We start from the raw sequence: 19,191 nt of genomic DNA on the forward strand, positions 1-19,191 counted from the left end.
TGCTTCCTACAACACTGACAGCCCTCAGTTTGTTACCAGTATCAATATATTGTGCCTCACACATTCTCAGATCTCAACAAAACAACACAAAAGTTCCATTGATTGTTTTTGGCTGACTTTTGCCTTTTTTGAAACAAATACTGATTTCTACCTACGGTAAAGAATTATGCATTATGATGCTGACCTCCTCATTTATATACGTGTTCCATTTGCAAAGAAACAGCAATTTGCAGGGAAACCTACCACTCCTCTTATTACAGTCCCACGAAGAAGTGTTCTTAGTACTTCAAAAACTTCTCACAAAGTGAGATTTTTGAGAACTCTTCCTAAAATCATTAAGAGGAGACGAGCTGCCACTTAGAGGGACTTTCTATAACAAGGAAGTAAGATCCTAACGGTTAAGAACTCACAATATAATCAAAGTAAGGGACAACTTCACTTGCTAGTGAAATAAAACTTGAGAACTTTTTTGAATCATGTCAGAGCATGCTCAGAATTGAATCTTCTTCCATTTGAAACCATCAGCAGAACCTCAGCAGGTTAAGTGGCAGCGGCAATGTCACAAGAAACACCTGAGTTCAGCATTTTGTTGTGACAATTCAACTGGGGTGAGGCAGCCTGGCTGGAAGGAAGCAGCACAGGAACTGAGGAGATACCAAAACTTGATTGCAATGTGACTGGGGAAGGAGGACCAACAAAGAATCATTCTGGGAATTCCTGATGCTGACGGAGACCCGTTCATCACAAAGTATCTACAGAAATATTTGTACTGATTTTTTTTATTTCCACCAACAGAAGTTAAGCTATTCCTTATTTAGCAGATGAAAATCTTGGAACGGTTATTTCCCACTAATGTGCATTTCTAAGTATTCTTCTGTTAAATGCCTCAAACAGAATTCCAGGAAGCCTTTCTGCTTTCTAAGAATAATACTTTTCAAAATAATTCACTGTATTCTATCAAACAACTTGCTGTGATAACAAAAGCTGTGTGGCTTATAATAAGTAATGAAAACAAGTATTTTCAGAAGATTCCTGGAAATATATATTTTTTTTCAAGAGTACTTGAATATACTCACATAATACACTTACATAAATGCAAAGAAACTCAGAGAACAGCACTTTCCAAATAATGATTTTGTGCAGTAACGTATCTCTTACACTTACTGACACTGCAAGGCTTCCAGGACACGCCCAGATAAGGGCCAAGAACAGATTAACCAAGAATGGAAATAAGGATGTTGTTGCTCAGGTCAGTATCACCTCTACAGACTGTGTCAGTCACAGAAATAGATATTTCGCTGGTTTTCTACTCTTCTCAAATCTCTATCACAAATTACCTTGGCAAGATGAACTATGAAGTAAAAATAAAATTTTTGCCATGTCTAGAAACACGAGCAATACAAAGCCAGTCAGTCTTCCATGGAGATTCTTACTATAGGAATATAATTGAGAGATAGACTGAGGTAGCAGATCACAGAAGTAGCTGATGATATATTGAGCGTCATCAAAATGTCTTTGTATGTAGCTCCCTGCGTGGTCTGAAAAATTAAAACCCCAGTGCAATAACATGTTGCATTGACTAGACACAAGAAATCAGAGAAAAAAATTTCTCCTCTGGGGCAGGTAATTATTTTACACTCTACACAGATCTGTCTTCACCAAGCTTTTACGATTTTATGGATGAAGCTTCCAATCAGTTTGCAAAGAAAAATATTTGTATTCCTAGAATTGCTCAAAGCTTTTGGCATCATTTTGTCATGAACAAATGTAAGAAAAAATAGTCTTACTCACTCTTCGAGTTCTTTCCACATCTCCACAAGGCAACCTTTTCACAAAATCAATACCAGTCAGTGGTGTGCCCGTTGGGGGTAGCAAGATCGAGGCATCCATCATCAAGTACTCGACATTCATAGGTTTCATCTATAAAAATATTTTAACACTGGTTACTAAACAGAACAATAAGCATTTGCCTCTTTAATTTCAAATACAACTCATTGTTGCATATTCTAAAATTCTGAGAATTTTCAATGCCATGTCTTACTCAAGGTGCTTACATGCAATCTCATTTATTACACGCAATCTCTCATTGCTCCCAGACTGCCAAAGTTTCCATACTGATAATACACAGGAAAAACTCCAGAAAATTACAGAAGAAAAGGTATTTCCCAAATACTAAAAACCAATTCCGCCAGGTTTAAGTTTTCACTTGAATTTGTGACTACTTCAATCACAAGAAAGTTTCTCATAACTTTTTCTCTCCAAGAAAGAACTTTCTCAAAACTGAGAACTTGCTGGGCTTCAGACAGATATAGGAAGATTTTCTTAAGTGTTTAGGGAAAAAAAATAAATCCAGTCTCCCATTTAGTAGGCTAAAGTAAATTTTGTATACTCAATTTTACAAAGTAATGAAAGTTTATTTAATAAAGAGCTGTGAACTTTCACATAGATGATTTATTTAAAGTATAGACAGCTTCTCAGAGACAAAACCACCACCCACATTTTGTTATCCTACTCCCAGCAATGAAGACCCCAGTGGCCTCAGCAGCTATCAGTACTTTTCCTTGTTCCTGTGCTGCATCTGGGTTTGAGGCTTGGCAGAGCAGAAGGGCTCTCACTTACTGTCATACTCCGGTATTCATCTTCAAACATATCCAGAAAGATTTCTTCTCCCTTCCAAAAGAAAGAATACAGACATCCCATGAACCCTTGCTGTTTGGGGCTTTGTTAGGTTTGGTTCTTGTAGTGTGTCTGTGAGGGGAGGCCAGGGCTGCACGGCACTGCTGAGCCCTTCAGCAACACTGATGGCACCTCTGGGAAAACACATTTGGGAAAGGGAGAGACATTCCTCCACAGCCCCTGGAGGAGCATGGTGGAGCAGGTACCCACACTGCAGCAGGCAGATGTGCTCTGAAGGAGCTGCAGTCTGCAGGACCCACACTGAAGCAACTGTTTTCCTGAAGGACTGCAGCCCATGGAGGAAGAGACCCACACTGGGGCAGGGGAAAGGGTGAGGAGAGAGAAGTTACAGAGAGAAGCTGTTGTGGACTGACACTAAATCCCTACTTCACATTGCCCCTGCACCACTCACAGGGGGAGAAGGTTGAAGAGCCAGGAATGAAGCTGAGCCTGGGAAAACGGAGAGGCGGGGGACAGCAGTGTTTTAATTTGTCTTTGTTTCTCACTATCTAAATTTATTTTTCTTGGCAGTAAGTTCATCTCTGTGAAATTGAGTCTATTTTGCCCATGACTGTAATTGGCAAGTGACCTCCCTGTTCTTTATCTTGAGATATTCTATTCTCCCTCCATCCTGTTGAGGAAGGGCAGTGAGAGAACAGCTGAGTGGACCTCTAGCAGCCAGCTAGAGTCAACCTACCACAAGTTACTTATTTTTTGTAAGCCACATTGAGCAAACATCCTTCAAGAGAATTCCAAGAAAAACAGGAAGGTATTTCAGACACTTGAAATCTGTCATGGATTTACTGCTCCTTATCTAGAAGTTAATGCCTAAGGCTAAAAAATTAATTTCTTTCATTGTTTGCAACACACACACAAAAGTAAAAAGCTGCAAAGGTTTCCAATAAGGAAAAAAGATTAAGTAAAACTTTAGATCATCATTTCAGATATGACACAAACAAAAAGTAATGTTAAAACCAAATATATTCCATATTAGTGTCAATGGTAAACCTGATCTCCAGTATAAACCCTGTGAGTCTTTCAACAGCCCTTTGTGACATACATCAGGGTGGTATGAGAAGGGCAGAAAGGAGAGGAATTCTCCAACAAAACACTTCCTTCCATCTCACAAATTTGGAGTTCCCATCTTAAAAACAGTGCTGCTTTGGGCACTACATAAAGACTGGGCTGCAGACACTCCCCATTATGTAAAAGACCTTTTTCTTACAGCATTTTGCATTTATACCTTATAGAAACGACGGAGGAGATGAACACTTTCCTCCCTTGCACCCTAGGAAAGAGAAAATGCATTTCAGGGAATACATACACCATTTATTAGCTACATCAAACAACCCACCCAAAAACTCAGACAGAAGAAACTGTCTAATAATATCCTGATTCATGGCCTTAATCCCAGAATTTGATAGCATACAGTTCTTGCATCTACAAAAACACAGCTTATGTGAGCTTATTAGTTTCAAAAGCACTTTTCTTTACATTAATGAGATGGATGACATACAAATTTCAGAGAAACAAAAAATGCTTGAGAAGCTACAAGTTAAAACAGCAGAGCTGAGAACAGAACATAGGTTATTACGTTCACAGAACAGTGCTACCAAAGCAAAGATGTTCTAGAAGCTCAAATTTCACATCGAGGCTTACTGCAACCAGAAATGAAACAAATTTATTCAACTATTATTACAAGACTCAGACACCAGTAATGCAGTGACTGGCAGTTTGAAAGAAAGTACTCACCTCAAGACAATGAAGGTGAACATTTTTTATGATCCTGCCATTTTTAGAAAACACAAGCTGCTTCAGCAATAGGCAGCCAAGTTCTAAAGTTGCCAAACGAATTTTTCCATCTATGAAAAGAAAATTTCAATATACAAAATAGCAGCAGTTTAGTTATAGCTCTTCTCATCATCCCATGTTCTTAAATGCTTCTACTCTTCCCGCAACTGTCCAACTTTGTTCCTCTGTCACACCCCCTATCTGACAGGGATGAGTGCTGATGCTGCCTTACAATGCTGATGGCTATAAAGAAAAAGAATTGGAAGAGTAATTTAAAGCAGAAGAAAATTTAAAGCAGAACCATTCAATAAGAAGGCAAAGATTAATACTACTGAAAAATAAGCCCAAATATTGCATTTTGATGCCTTTATCAATCTGCAGCATGGGTTGAACTACACTAAAATTACAAAAGGATCCCAGACTTTTGGGGTGGATGAAGTTACAAGGTGAAAGGAAGCTTTGTATATAGCACACTAACAAGGCACAGCTTTTCCCTGAAGAGAGAAAAGGAGATGTTCTACACAGCATGCAGAAAGTTTAATAATCTGCATTTCCACCCTTCCCCAGCACTTCCCTCCCCAGACATGCCTTGACTTAAATAAATACATGCCCTCATTTGCACTCCCTCCTGCTGCTGTACGTACAAACTCTTCATATATAAATGTGTTTTTCATCTCTGACACATCAGCACAAATTAATATGCTATAGATCAGTTTTGCAAGTCAAACAAACAGACTTTTATTCTATAGACAATCAAAAATTTGATAGTGTGTTGGTTTCTGGGGAAAAGCAGATCTACCCATTTAAAGTTTTAAGGGGGGAAGTGCAAGGAGAAGACGTGTGGCTTGAACAAAAATCGTATTTTCATGGAATAGGTCATGGAACAGTGTAACCCTCATTTCACAAAAAAAATGGAAGAAAAAAACCTCACATTTACTGCAAAACACTTCAGACCTGAAAATACAATCTGAGTTTAAAAAAAAAAAAAAAGTACGGGAAAATTTCCTACCACCTAGAGGTGATAGCCAAAGGACTGCTATGAGGAAAGGACACCGTAGTTTTCAAGACTACTTCTCCAAATAATTCTCCCCAAGAATTATTTCTACAAGCAAAGGTATGACAGATCATATCTTCAGGATGAAATCCATTAAGGTGAAACCACTCAAAAATCTCAGTTTTTGTTTATTCACAAGTGCAGAAAGTAGGAATTAAGACAACAGATCCTTGTATAGTTCTGAGTATAAAAACAGCTACTCAGCACAAATGCAGAATTTCTGGTTCCTCACCAACCAAGGAAAAGCCAATAGTTGTCTTTTACAAACCACATCTATATACTGCTCATCAAAGAGCACGCTGAACGCCACCTTCCCCTCAAAGACAAGAGGCTAAGTAGCTTTTTTCCATCTTCAAAAATTTCAGCTTGGAAGCAAAAACAAACCCTGGAAAAGCAATACCTGGTTGTGCAGCATAATTCATTATCCTGATGAGCCTTTCTGCAAGGACATGATTATATGAATTTCTCTCTTCAGCATGTTGAGCTGGAAGTTGAATTCTCTCCAGCTTGACTGAGTCAAGTCCTTTCAGGGGGGTGAAGGAAAAAAAGCAAATTAGAAAACAGGAGTGTGGTCCGAGGTAAGCACTTAATAGATCAAGCAGTTTTCTCAGAAGAGAACAATTAGCAATAGGAAACCAGGCAAGTTAGCTTTGACTTTGTATTACAAGGAAAAGGAGGAACAACAAAGACCAAACACATTGATGAATCCCTGAAAATTCTCAGCCTTAAATAGGGCCTACTGGGTGAAGACACTCAAATCCCAAAGTGGTTGGTGAAATGCAAACTATTTTGCTGCTTCTGAAATTGTCACATTATTTGTTTGCACCTAAATCAAATCAAAGTCAAGCCATACATCTGGAGAGCATAATGGCTAAAGCAGAGAAGATCAAAGTCTGATTTTAAACCTGAATTTAAATAACTTTGGTAGTTAAGTAATCTGTTCATATATGTTTAAAAGAAATGGGAATTTTATTTTGTAGTAGCCCAATTCAGTACCCTCCCCAACACAAATAAAATTTTCACTGACTCGTTATATAAGGAAACTAATCCCATCTTTAACACATTCCTCTAAAATACCTAAGTTATTTCTCAGAAAAGACTGGTTTGCTGTGAGACGTCTTAGAACAATACACGGTTATGGACTGCTAGGGATCTCCATGTCCTGTTCTAAAGAACAGCAACAAACCCCATAAACCAGAAGATGACTTTATTGAAGTTCACAGTTTCTTCCAACCCTGGCGTTGCAGTTAACTCTACATAACAGCACTTACCTTTGTTGTGTGACATTGCATATAGAAGACAGAGCACAAAGAGGGCATAGTAATCATCTTCAGGACAGTCCAGTGCATTATAGACCATATCAAGAAAAGGCCTGTGAAAAGGAGTAATTTAGAAACAGTTACCAAAAAATCTATAGAAAAATGGCTAACTATCTTACTGCAGATGTAGCTAATGGAGGCAAATTTACAGTAATGCACATTTTCAGGCATTGTAACAAAAGAGTTCTGTTACAGAGTTTCTGTTGCAGAGTACTCAGATTACAGCCATGTTTTGTATTTACATTCTGACAATAATTCTGATGTTTTAAGAGGATATATTACATAATATTTACCCAAGAATTGATTATTCAAACATTTACTGGGTTAGTTGTAGCCTATTTAGTAAGTATGCAGAAGCATTGCAGATCTTCTTTTAAGTGTACACATAAGTAAATTCAAGGAGCTGCTATCACTGTTGTATAAAACAGACTGCAGAGTTGGAAAGTTCTTACTATTACAAGTAAGCTTTTTTACCAGAAGTTTGGAGGAAGCTAGGTTGTTCTAAAGCAACAATTGTAACGGTATAACAACAGTTATAGGAAAGAAAAATGAACTAGGAGGGAATATTTGAAGAGAAAAAAAAAGCTTTGGATTGCAGATGAGCTTTGTATTCCTGAGTTTAAGCATGTGTGACCTAGGACACACACAGCAAGTTACAAACAGTGCTAAGCTCACCTTTTCTTTACCTGTACCCTGGACAGTCAACAAAAGTCAGTGTAATCCAGAAGGCATTTGGACGGATCAGATACAGCTGAGGTTCAGCTGATACTAGCACAGGCCTAATGGCAAGGCAGCTTGGCTCCTGGTCTTAAGCTGGCTTGCATCCAGTCAGTTGTACAGGTTCAGAGCACAAGTGAAAACGAAATATATTTTCACAACTGGCCCAGACAAACAAATGATATGTCAGGGAAGTGTCACAGTCATCAGAAGATGACAGCGTGGAAGCCTGAGTGAAAAGAGTTTATTCCTATCTTTTAAACTATGCTTTAACAGTGAAAGGAAAAAAAATCCTTATATTATCTAAATTACATTCAAAGAAAATACATTAAAATAACATCACAGTCACAGAACCAAACACACTTTGCTGTGTTCAGGCCCAGCAGACAAGAAGCAGGCACTACTAAGTCACTGCTGTGGTTCCTGGGGGTCAGAAGGGCTGTCAGAAACCAGAACACAGCACACTTCAATACCCACTCCAGACCGGTGGCGCCCTCATGGTCACACTGAGTGTGTCCCAGGAAAGCCACGGCGCCCAAGGCATAACAATGCCCTTGAACTTCCCGGCAGCTCCAGACACATTTCAGCAGCACGTTCCCTCTTACTGAAACAAGGCAGTGACCAGAATCCCAGCCCACGCTGTTCCCTGCTCAGCTCATGCCACAGCAGCACATCCTGTGCATTTCTGAGCCTGGATTACACAGCTCCTCTACCAGAAATGCCACCGGCAGCGATCCCGCTTTGCCCAAGTTCAACACTGCTCAAAGTGCTTCAGTCAAATTGCCCACATACTGTAGATCTCAAAAGAATGTAACTACTCAAGGAAAAGCAACCTAAATAATTAGCGATGCTGAAAACAAGCCAAGAGGGCCTTCAGGCTTCCTAAGCATTAAACAAGCCCTACAAGCCTCATGTCACCCTCAGATAGGAGGCTTTTCAAACCCAAAGTGAGTTCAGCTTCAAGGTCTAAAGAACAAAGAGTACCAAGATAGTAAAATACTTAAACGCAAGATAACATTAGATTTGTTTTCAGACCAACAGCAGACAGTAAACAACCTAAAACCGTACCTATAACATAAAAGTACTATTTAATATAATTTCATCAAAGCCAGTGTTTTACCAGCTCAAAGCTGCTGAGGTATCAGTAGTTGTTCCATTAACACCAATATTACACAGTATTAAATGACTTCTGTAGTGTCTAATGCATTTTTCATTATTTTCCCCCACATACTAATTAGATTAATGAAATTATGAAACTTGAAAAAAATTATTACAGCAGCAAGAGATATCATTTTCATTCCAAATGCTTCTTCACAGTACCTATCTGCATTATCTCAGTCACAGTAACCTGAGGCTAAAACAACTTCTGAGAATCCCCCTCACCAATGGTCCTCATTTAGACTAAACACACAAGAAACCCAGAAAAACTTCAGCTAAGAAAATAGCAACAGAAGCCACAACATAGCATGAAGATTTGACATGCTTTGGAAAAACGCTTTGCTGTGCAGCATTTCATAAAATGAAGCTAATTTAAAACATGTCTTTAAGCTTAAACTTTCCAGTAGTGAGGCCCATCAAAATAAAATTACACCTAAAATACTTAAGCCTTCTCTTTTGTTTTTCACAGTAGGAAAAGGGCTAAGGGAAATTAAAAGCTTGACTTAGCTTTTACAGCTGCAGATTTTTAACTGCCATCTGTGCTGTTTTCCATTTATTTTTCAACAACTATTGGACTGTTCTTAAAAAACCCCCACTTTTCATAGTAAAGGCTACATGGTAAGTATTTTCAAATGTATTTCTTAACTCTGTAAGCATTTGCTTCCTTTACTAGTCTTTTACTAAGGGCTTGATAGAAGAAGCAGATCAAATGCCATACAAGTGTTCTTTGAATTATTTATTCTTGTGGAGTTTGCTGACAACTGAAGACTGCAACACACTAGGAACCACTGTCACCACAACCATTAATGATTATTCCAGGTATGGAAGCTTCAGTTCCAGCATGGCATGGAGATTGCTGCATTTTCCACTCCCACATGGTACCTTATCCACAAGGCTCAGTAATTCCAACCAGTGTAGAAGAGAAACTATACACACTCGAACAAGTCTCTTCAGAAATTTAGCTACTGTTTCAAACACTACATTTGGCATACAAATTAACACAAAATCTTAACCTATACCAGCTAATTCACTGATATTAAAAAAAAAAAAAAAAAAAATCACATACAATACAAAGGTCAGAATTGCCCTGTACAAGGTATATCCTTATTTTAAAACTATTTCTAGCTCTGGACATTCTTTGATGTTGTTTATTTTTAGAAAAGATGCAGAATGCTGTGAGACCACATCATGAGATCAAGAGTCCTGAGCTGCAGACATTTGCCAAACGCACTGGCAGCTCACTTCTAAGCATTCTGCACTTTTCAAGCCCCGAGCATCCCAGTCACTTTAGTATTCCATGCACTTGCTGCCAATTTCTTTCTAAAAGCCATTTGGCACATATTTTAGTCAAATTATCAATAATCTAGAACAACGTGTTTTAAAGCCAGTTCAAGTCAAGGTTCAATTTCACTTTTACAATGAAATTAAATGTTATCTTTATTAATGAATGTAATCTAAACTACAAAGCTATAATGGAGACAGAATGAAATTCTGGGAATACCAGGCAGCATTTCCCAAGTTTAAAAATAAATTTTAAATCCTATCAAACATGTGCATTTTCCCAATGGACACATTTGCAATTACTTTTGTGTCAGGCACATTTGGTTTCTTAGCATTCTATTAACAGGAATGCAGGATCTTTTGTGAAAAAGTGTCTTAGGGGTACTTAATATATCCAAGTTTAAATTTTGAAGTCAAGGCAATTTCTGCTCCCAGAAACACTTATAAACTGTACTTCCACTAGAAGTTTTTGATAACCCTAAAACATACTAATGGACCCTAGAAACAGTAAAAAGGTCACAAGGGTTTGTCTATAACTACTGCTACTAAAATTATGCCAACTTCAGCCCCGAACTGAGAAAATTTCCTTGTTTTTTCCTTATAGGTGCATACAAAATGGACAAATGCAACCATAAATACAATTAAAAAACTTATTCTGGCTTAATTCAGAGGTTTAGAAAATTACAGAGTGGAAACATTGATATTCTAGTTTATGTGTTAATATTCTGTAATTTACTTTAACCAACTTAGTGCATCACAATTGCCATAAAGGAAAGCACAAACTACAAAGGAACAGGATCATTTCCAAAACTTGATCAGTAGAGAGGCTACACCTCACTTTTGTATTAATTCACTCACTTGTGATCCAGAAGAACCCCTGTAATTTTAACTTTAAGCAGATTTGAAACATCCCTTTAAGAAAAGCAAAAGATTTAAGGGGAGGGTAGGTAAGGAAGCAATTTGGCAAAATCTTTTACAGTTCCTTTATACCTGTTCCAGTTTGTTATCTCACTCCCAGAAGCAGCTGCACTCTTTTCTTCATCTGTTGTATTCTGTTCTGTCACAGCAGAGATAGACAGCTCTGACAGCTTACATCTCTCCATGATTACCATCTCTATTTCTAAAAAAAAAAAACCAAAACATACCACCAAAATTTGTATTTTTAACAAAGTTATCACAAGCTCTTTTGCATTTTGTTTGGCATTAAAAGCATCTCATGCATTTCTATATAAAAGAGGTATAACCACTACCTCAGAAAGGTTAATGAACAGATGTAGGCAAATTTTCTTCCCAGTAAAGAACTTGGCTTACATTTCTTTAAGGAATGTAACACTATAAGAAATGTATACATATATATAAAATACGTAAAGAAAATATACATAGCATTTTGGCAAATAAACCACAGTAAGCTCCCTTCCCACGCAAACCACAGGAAGAAAAGCCATAGAACCTCCTTCTGAAAATAAGACTTGTGAAAAAGCTGCTGAGATTGGGGCATGGGTGGACATCAAGTTTCACTGAGGGTGTAAACAGGCCTCTACAGCTGCAGCAAACAGGACACCTGGTCCCCAGTGCTTCACACCTACTGACTTTCAGTAGAACAAACAAATCTTGCTTTTGCTTAGGAATTTGGACAAACATTGCAACTAAATGCACCACTTTCAACAGTAGATTATTTCAGATTTTCTTCAAATCATGGTAGACAATACACCATCAGTTATTTAACACCATTTAAGGAAAGCCTTCTCAAAGAGACCATTTACTTAAATCTAAACTCAACCATGTTTGGACAGGACTGTCAAAGTATAACACTCTTGTTTTCAATTGCTTGCAGGCCATCCTGTTTTTTTCATTTTTCCCAATTTATGTTTAATGTAAGTACTAGGACTGATATACATTGTTCTAGAAGTTAGTTACTATAAAATAAACAGTTAAAATACGCTGTAAGACCACTCATCCTATAAAAGCAATTCTTCTTAGGTTTGTGCTACATCAAAAATCCTGAAAACATCCAATTAAAAAAAAAAATCTAAGAGTTAAAGATGTTTTCAATTTTGAACTATTTAATATCATCTTCTATCATGTACTGTCACTTTTAGCACACCTGTTAAATTTTATCATTGAAACATGCATAAAATACTGCTGACCATCTTGTAAAGGTGAAGTGGCTACAGCTCTGCCTCACCACAAAAGGACAAGCTACAAAGTTGCCAAGTCTGCTTATCAAGTGCCCACAACCACATACACTGAGGTGCAAGGCAAGCATTGTGATAAGGGCCAAGGCCTGCAGGCACAAATGAACACACTTTCATAGCTTTTAATCAGATTAGAAGTACATGTTCTCACAGCATGATTTAACATGAGAAAAAAATCCAGCCAAAGCCTTAAACAAATGTCACAGTCCCATGTTTACCTAGTGCAGCAAGAGAACAAGTCACATAACAAATCACAACTAGGTCCATGAAGTAAACAAAAGTACCTAAACTGTAAGCATCATTTTCTTGCTGGAATACTCACCTTCATTTTCACTGCTTGTTCTTATGCCCTTTGAACTTGCTTCTGTACCTTTACTTTTATCAAGGTCATCTTGGTTATCTTCAGATCCTCTCTCCTCTTCGTCTTCTTCACCAACATTTTTATAGTTGGGTCTTTTCTGCATCCTCTTCTTCCCTTTCTGTTTGTTAATTTCAAGAGACCTCTCAAGTGTTTCAGTTGGTTTTATGAAACATCTGATACTTGACTTTGCCTGTAAATTGGAAGAATTTACACTGAGTTACAGCAAGGCATTTTCAACTGTAATTGATAAAGAAACTTCAGTTCACATAAAATGTAAATTAGCACACTATTCACAAATCTCAAATCCATTTTAAAATATAAAAAAGTAGTACCAAGTCATCAGTAGCAAAATTATCTCCAAAGATCTACCATTAAAAAGTATGCCTTCTTGAGACAAGAGGATGCAGAACTACCTATTTAATCAAAACAGGTTTTAAATTGTTTTCCCTTTCTTTGAAGGGAGGAGACAGACAGTACATATAAAATTAAGACACCTTCTGTAAAAAGGATAAAGGCAGCAAAAAAGGATAAAGGCAGCAAAATCCTCCATGTGTGTTGACAGCAGTGTACTAATATGAAACATGCCCTTTTTAAAGGTTTTTTGGCAGCAGCAAGGACAAAATCCAATGCTCTGTGGTGTGAGATTTTCTGTTGGGGTTGTTTTTTTTTTTTTTTTTTTTTGGAGTCTTATGCTTCCCTCAACATCAGACTAAGTCTTATATCAGCTAGCAACAAATGACACTGTCATTAACCTTTTTTGGGCCTCCAGGCATTGACTTACCAAGTCTGGAAAACCAACCATTTGTTAGACTTAATTTACTTATGTTTTACCCAAACTTATCACAGGATAAGATGGCAAACCAACATCTCATTTTCCTGATTACTAATTTATAGAGCAAGAAAATAAATCTAGATGACAAATTTCTGCAAGAAATTAAGTATTTCCAAGAGTGTGTCATCCTAACAACACAGAACAATGTATTCTTATAGAAAGTGACCAAGACACTACAAGAAGCTCTGCAAATAGAGGGACAGAAGAACTTGGTTTTCTGCAACTCCGCAGCTTGTTTCTGAGCTGTGTTGTTTGAGCTCCCCTCTCCCTGGCAAGGCCTGTCAGCTGATCACCAGAGTACAGTATAAACACTGCTCAGCCAAATCTCTCTGTTACTGAGAAGTGAAACACATGGTCTGGAGCTTTCTGCCAGGTTTACACTAAATGAGACTGCTACAGAAACCCCATTACCTTCCAGAGCTCAATACTCTCATCACATTTAACCAACACTGGACAAAGGGTTAAAAATTTAAGAGCAAGCAAGAGAAAAGAAGCAAGACTAGAGTAAAAACCAAACTGATTACATTCTTTGCCTTGGGTGAATCAGCACAATAAGCACTGAAGGTGACTGCATCAAAGAAACTTCGGGGAAAAAAGTCTGAAATAATCCTTTCCTTCACCAAGTTAGGAACATCTATACATAAAAACAAGAGATTAGGAAAAGATCAGGGAAGAAGCTGTCTGTAAGTTAAAAGGCCAAAATGATTCTCTGAATCTTCTGACATTTTGTAAATGTTTTATAGAAATATTGCATAAATGACTTTACACTTGGCACTGAAACAAACCACATAGTGGGAAGAATATTTTACAACACCAAAAAAACCCCACTCCATGAAATTCACAACACTTATGTCCCCTGATAACCTCTCTGATACATTTTTTGTGTGATACAACTGCAACACAAGAAGGTTATAAAATGACCAGGTTACCTTTATTGATGGCTTCTGGTCACAAAAGCCGTTAAGAAAAGGGAAGAGTACCTTAAGTCCTATTATTTAGGGAAACAACAGCAAAGTAGCATGCAAGCTGCATAACACATTTTCCCCTTTCTACATTCACTTCTTACTTCTGCATTGCTTCCTAGAATCTGGTAGGTAGTTTCTTTATGGAGAAAGCATGTACTTAACATTCTTGCATTTCTCATATGCTGTCAGCCACATGAGCAAAGCAACACAAGAGACCAGTAGACAGCGGTGTGCTTGTAAACACTGAGCCATGGTCTGGTCCAAGAAGGAATGCTGTAGAAAAAACTCTACACAAATATTCTGTTCTGCTAAATACAACAAGGCTATACAATTAAAACATTCTAAAATCAGACTTAAAATTAATTTAGATAGCATTTGATTTATTATATAAGTTGATTATACAGCTTGAGGTACTGCTGTTTTATATCTTTAAAATGTCTTTCGACCACATTTTCAATAATGGTTTATCTTGTGCAATGTGTGATGGTAAAATAAGGCAATACCAGTAACACCTTTTACAGGAAGGAGAAAGTAGGTTAAAGAAGAAACATGCACTAGGTAGATCTGGCCCACAACTGAATGATGCAGGAAAACAGATCTCACAGGAAGTAAGGTAAACCTTAGTGTGATATCTGACAGTTTAAATACATTCTGCTGCCTACACACACTCAACTCTCATTGTGAGATAAGGGTTTGTATTTCTTCTGATGATGCCTAAAACCAGAAATACAGGGAAAAAACATGGAATGAGGTGGAGAACCTGTTCAATGGAGCTTAGGCAATCACTACTGCCCTGTGATGTTTAGCAGATCTCCATGGGTAGGTTATTGCCAATTCATAAGATAGCAGCAGTTACAGCTGCTGGTCATTTTCTCCATAAACTGATTTCCAGGGAACAGTACCACTTGTTCCTGTTGTGACAGGTACCACTGTTCTTTGCTCTAAATAACTCAGGGTATTTTGCATTTATACACAGCAACTGTAACCCTTCTCAGCTTTTTTTGTTGTGTTCTTTACTCAGTGTCCCAGCAAGAGGACACGAGACTCTGCTTCTAGTAATCTCAGTCCTTACTCTACACCTCATTCCACTTTAATTCATCTTATTACAAAGATGAATATAGATATGAGGTTCTTCTTACTTCTGGGTTTAGAAACGACATGTTAGTTAGAAACTGACAGTTACATTTCAACTTAAACATATCAAGACATCTCAGTCACAACAGATGAGCAGTGTTAGGTACAGAGCAAGGGTTTAGAGATAGCTGCAGTTCACCACAATACACAGATATGCCCAAAACAACAAGCTTAGGACAGTATCAGGATGGTTACCATGGCAAATTAGAACAGAAAGGAAGTAGTAAATGATAAATTTAGGTCTGACTTAAGAAAAAACACAATTTTACATTCAGACTAAAAGCAAATTTAAAAACTTGCTCATCACTTCTAACAATTTTAAACTAACTTCTGAAGGAGCTTTTGGTGGAAATTTGCAATTTCTTTGCAACAGAGAACACCACAGCAATAACCCTGCAATGATCCTGATTCACCCCATAGTCCAGAGAACAGCCCCTGGAATGGCTAACAATGCTCAAAAATCAACTTCCTCTTCTATGAAGTCCCATCACAGAGCAACAAGAAACTGCCTCACTTTACTTGACTGTACCCTCACTTGTACAGTTGACTCGAGCCTCCGTGCACTGAGCTGTGTATCAGCAGGAAAGCCCAAGCAATGCCTGCAGCCGTTGTTCCCACACATCACTGCAGAGCAGCTCCCTTGATGGCTCCCCTCCCTGGAAGCTGGGCAGGGAGCTCTTCTGCTGAAGTTGCACCCCACTCCTTCTGCACATAACCAACCTCCACCAGTGGGCTTCTGACAGTACAGGCTTTCCCCTCCATGGTTTCATTGAAGAATATGGTTTTCTGAAGTTACTAAAAACTAAGGTTTCTCCCATGGAAGCTTTTCCCTTCACCCACTGCTCTGCACTCCCTGGAACACAGCTCCACCTCTGGCAGCTTCACTAAGGGGCTGTTGCAGAAGGCCAACATCCCTCCTATTTACTACCTGTTCAGGTACAGCTGCACCCCCAGTTGTGAGGACACATCGTTAAGGCCAGTAAAGAGCAGCAACTTAAATAGTATTACAAATTTAAGAGATGAACAGGAGTTTATAGGAAACCCCTAATATTCCTAACATAAGCTCAAGTACACAAACACATGCTGCAGGTATTTTGCAACTCTGTACAGTAACCATGACAGGAAAAGAAAATCTCACTTCTGTAACAACTGGTGCTCCACCCTCTTGCCACAAATTTCCTAGTAACAAAGCTGCTTCTGCACAAGTAACACACAACATTCAGTACGCAGCCAGCAGAAGGTCAGACATTTCCTAACATAAGCGACTACTTTACCTTAAAGCATTCAGTCAACTCTACCATTCTACCATAGTTTTTTTCTAAAAAAGGTTAGATTCTAAATATCAAGGTAAACAGAACAAAACACCAGAACCCAAAAGGTACTGGCTAAGATCAGTCCACACAGCTTTGAAAGCCCACTGGGAAGAAATCTGGAAAAGTTCATGTGTCTTGGAGAAGCTGAAATATATCTCCCCCCTTGAAACTCCCAGAGCTATAGCCACTGCTGGGAAAGAAGGTGCATGAGAACCAATCTATTGCTTGTTATAAATTAAACATTCAGTCAGCAACTGCTGGCCAGTCAGTCATTGGCGACATGTTCAATTTTTAGACACAACTACAGTCAGAGGTCTCTTACAATAAGGTCATGTCCCCCTGCTTGTTACCATCCCCAAAATAGACCTTTAAAAAGTAACAAGTAATCATTTCACAAACTTGTGAAAGCCACAACAAAAGGGAAAATATTATAAACATGACACCTAGAAAACCAGTACCACCAGCATCAGCATCTAGCAACATCTACCCAGGGTTAAATGTGAAGGTAAAAGGGCAATGACAGACTGACACACTCCCATCTCTCTATGGCTGGTCTCTATTCTCACATGCTCACTGATGCACAACTTTCAGAGATGATCCATTTTACTGCTAAAACACTGGGAATATTCACATGAAAATCATAAGCCAGTATTTTTTTCCAAGTCTCCTCATTTCTACTACAAGTTGCACAAGGAAATTTCACTGGAAAGTTGTGCTGAATCATTTTTATTTCTCTACCCAAGGGCAGATAAAAACCGAACACAGAAGACTGGATTACAGAAGTGTTGCATCAAAATGATGATCCAACAACAAAAGCTGAAGTCTGTTGCTGCTCTCTTCTTCTAAACACAACCACCTTGGCTTACCATTTTCCAGATACCTGATTTTATTTTTCAAATAATTTCTTTGCCTTAAAAAAAAAAATTACAGACAGTTGGCCACTTACTGAGTTTTTCTGTGTATCTTGCTCAACCTTAGAAGAAAACACTGAAAGGTCCCCATTGAGTATAACCTCAGCCAAGGAGTTCACCAAGGGAGCATAATGTATAATCAGAAAAACCTATTAAAAGAAGAGCAGAAAAAAATATCAGACATATTTACAGAATGCATAGTTTTACAATTTCACTCGCTGAACATACTTTTGACCTTGTTAACTGCTATCTTTAGTTTACATATAAGTACAACTGGGAACACTGATAGCTCATTAAATCTACTTTAGAACACAAGAGAGATGGGTATCTGACCTTCCTCCACCTTTGAAGCTACCCAGTTTTACAAATTCTTCATATTCTTTCCTCCTTCTGAGAAGTGTAAATTCTCTTCAACACTTTTGAAAGGAAAGTTGTGTGATATTCTAGCAAGGAACTCATTAAAACCATTCCAGAAATGTATTTTTTTTTAGAAAAAACGAACTGATTATGGAGCACAGCCTCCTCTGACCTTCCTGTGTGCCAGCAACTGGCCAGACTCCAGAAAGTTCTGTGCTGTGCACACAATCATTGTGCAGTGATTCATGAGTAAAGGCCATGCACTAGGCTGAGCTGGATCAGAAGCAGCTTTACTGGCTCTGAAATTGCAGCAAATCAGTGTCAGCTTCATCGTGGCTACAGAACACAGGAGAAAGGACCATACTGCCTGGAGCACTGAAGCATTTGACCACAAGTGCTTTGGTGCTTTACCAGAGTTCTCTGTTTAACTACTCTATTCTGAGCCAAGGCTTACAAGTCTGAGCCAGCAAGCAACTGGCTCCTGGACAGAACCAGCTCAGGCCCAGCTGCAATAGTCTTCTGTTACCTTATATCCATTCTCTTCACAGGAATATCAGAGATGGATCCCTTATCAGTGGTTCTCGCTGCAAAATTCCTAAATAATTTCTAAGTCATTAAGTCTAGTCACTGTTTTGACAATATTCAGCTGAATGTTCTCCACAGGTTTTCTGATTAAAGTCAGAACCATTCCAGACCTCCAAAAGGGAGGTGATTATTAGCATGCAGTGGTGATCCATATAAAACTTTAGTGTCACAACACACTTCAAAAGTACTTTGAACAACCTCCAAAGCACTCGAGCTTCTGCCAATTCAGCAACCGTTGCTTGACTGTCCACAGGCGTGTTTTGGTGCAAGAACAGCACATGTTCACTTTGGGAACAGTGGGTGAGAAGTCCCAACAGTGCATTTTCAGGTGCTAGCACAAATCTCTCAAGCACTTGTCTCTAATAAAAGAATAGTGCCTAGAGCATATGCCTGCTGTCAGGAATAGAAATAGTCAGCAAGGTTTGGTAGATCCCACCCCACCACAGTCAAACTCCAGGTTAAAAGGGGTGGGAAAAGATGTGTTTCTGCTGGTCACAGAAACAGTAGTTTGATTTTCTATATCACATCCCATTTTGACACAC

At 38.4% G+C, this 19,191-nt stretch overlaps 1 protein-coding gene across 8 annotated transcripts in view; it reads right to left on the reverse strand.

Annotated features, from left to right (window-relative positions):
* Positions 1-19,191, reverse strand: part of CLEC16A (C-type lectin domain containing 16A) — a 63,429-nt gene that overhangs the window by 29,964 nt on the left and 14,274 nt on the right. For all 8 annotated transcript variants that reach the window (XM_032125595.1, XM_032125594.1, XM_032125602.1 and 5 more), the window contains 9 exons: positions 17,743-17,856; positions 12,514-12,742; positions 10,987-11,116; positions 6,793-6,893; positions 5,922-6,044; positions 4,429-4,538; positions 3,920-3,964; positions 2,620-2,670; positions 1,792-1,920 (listed from right to left, as the gene is read on the reverse strand). In XM_032125595.1, the coding sequence (XP_031981486.1) occupies positions 1,792-1,920; positions 2,620-2,670; positions 3,920-3,964; positions 4,429-4,538; positions 5,922-6,044; positions 6,793-6,893; positions 10,987-11,116; positions 12,514-12,742; positions 17,743-17,856 (1,032 nt within the window). The remainder of the gene's footprint in view (positions 1-1,791; positions 1,921-2,619; positions 2,671-3,919; positions 3,965-4,428; positions 4,539-5,921; positions 6,045-6,792; positions 6,894-10,986; positions 11,117-12,513; positions 12,743-17,742; positions 17,857-19,191) is intronic.

The sequence above is a fragment of the Corvus moneduloides genome, chromosome 16, assembly GCF_009650955.1.
Source record: "Corvus moneduloides isolate bCorMon1 chromosome 16, bCorMon1.pri, whole genome shotgun sequence".
NCBI classification, from domain to species: Eukaryota; Metazoa; Chordata; class Aves; order Passeriformes; family Corvidae; genus Corvus; species Corvus moneduloides.